Source organism: Habropoda laboriosa, unplaced genomic scaffold, assembly GCF_001263275.1.
Source record: "Habropoda laboriosa isolate 0110345459 unplaced genomic scaffold, ASM126327v1 scaffold664, whole genome shotgun sequence".
Classification (NCBI taxonomy): Eukaryota; Metazoa; Arthropoda; class Insecta; order Hymenoptera; family Apidae; genus Habropoda; species Habropoda laboriosa.
This window is the reverse complement of record NW_017100746.1, coordinates 21,417-22,153: the sequence shown is the minus strand read 5'-3', so window position 1 is coordinate 22,153 and position 737 is coordinate 21,417. Positions and strand designations below refer to the sequence as shown.

Below are 737 nucleotides of genomic sequence, written 5' to 3'. Positions count from 1 at the left end.
ATTTTTCAAATTTCTTTACTAATTAAAATTTCGACTCCTTTCTGTATAATATTAATATTAAGTATCGTAAGCTACAATTGTAACGTGACGAAAGCAAACATTGACTAAATATTGCCAAACTGAAATAATTGAAAACAAAAAAATATTGCAATATACAAGTCCATGAAATTTGCACTTTTCTTGTTTAATTTATTGTTACTTCTTAACTGTATTTTTTACAACTATCAACTGTTTTGTGTGTCTTTAGCGAAGAATCGTTAATTAAAAATGATCTAGTGCGAAAACCTTGATATTGTGATTTTATTTCTACACAAAGAACAAATTTTTCGTATTGTGGCTCTAATAATTTGATCACCCGCTGTAAGATCGAAACAGCGACTGACCGACATATATACGTAACCATTGAAAGAATCACGAGAGAAAGAGTTAGGAAAGGAGAGAAATTTCTTTACGAACCAGCCATCGAGGACCGGTGTAACGGGGCCTATAAAATTTGTACAATCTTATGCTTTCCATGACACCGAGTTTTGGTTGCACAAAGCCGATAATTCGTCGCGATTGTCACGGGCATCACCGTGAATTTGGACGGGCCACACGAGTCGAAAGAAAAAACTGACAGCTTTGGCTGATCGTTTGACAGAAAATGGTTGACGCGCTCCCCGACCCTCGATATATCGATACGTACACATATACATATCGATCGATCGCGGGCAACGATAACAGTAAACATCGACGGT

General features: G+C 36.4%; 1 protein-coding gene across 1 annotated transcript in view; it reads right to left on the bottom strand.

Annotated features, from left to right (window-relative positions):
• The window catches only part of LOC108577157, a 14,077-nt gene extending 13,561 nt beyond the window's left edge, over window positions 1–516 (bottom strand). Inside the window, exon 1 of the mRNA XM_017940266.1 lies at window positions 457–516. Within this exon, the coding sequence (XP_017795755.1) occupies window positions 457–516 (60 nt within the window). The remainder of the gene's footprint in view (window positions 1–456) is intronic.
• Window positions 517–737: the final 221 nt, after the last annotated feature.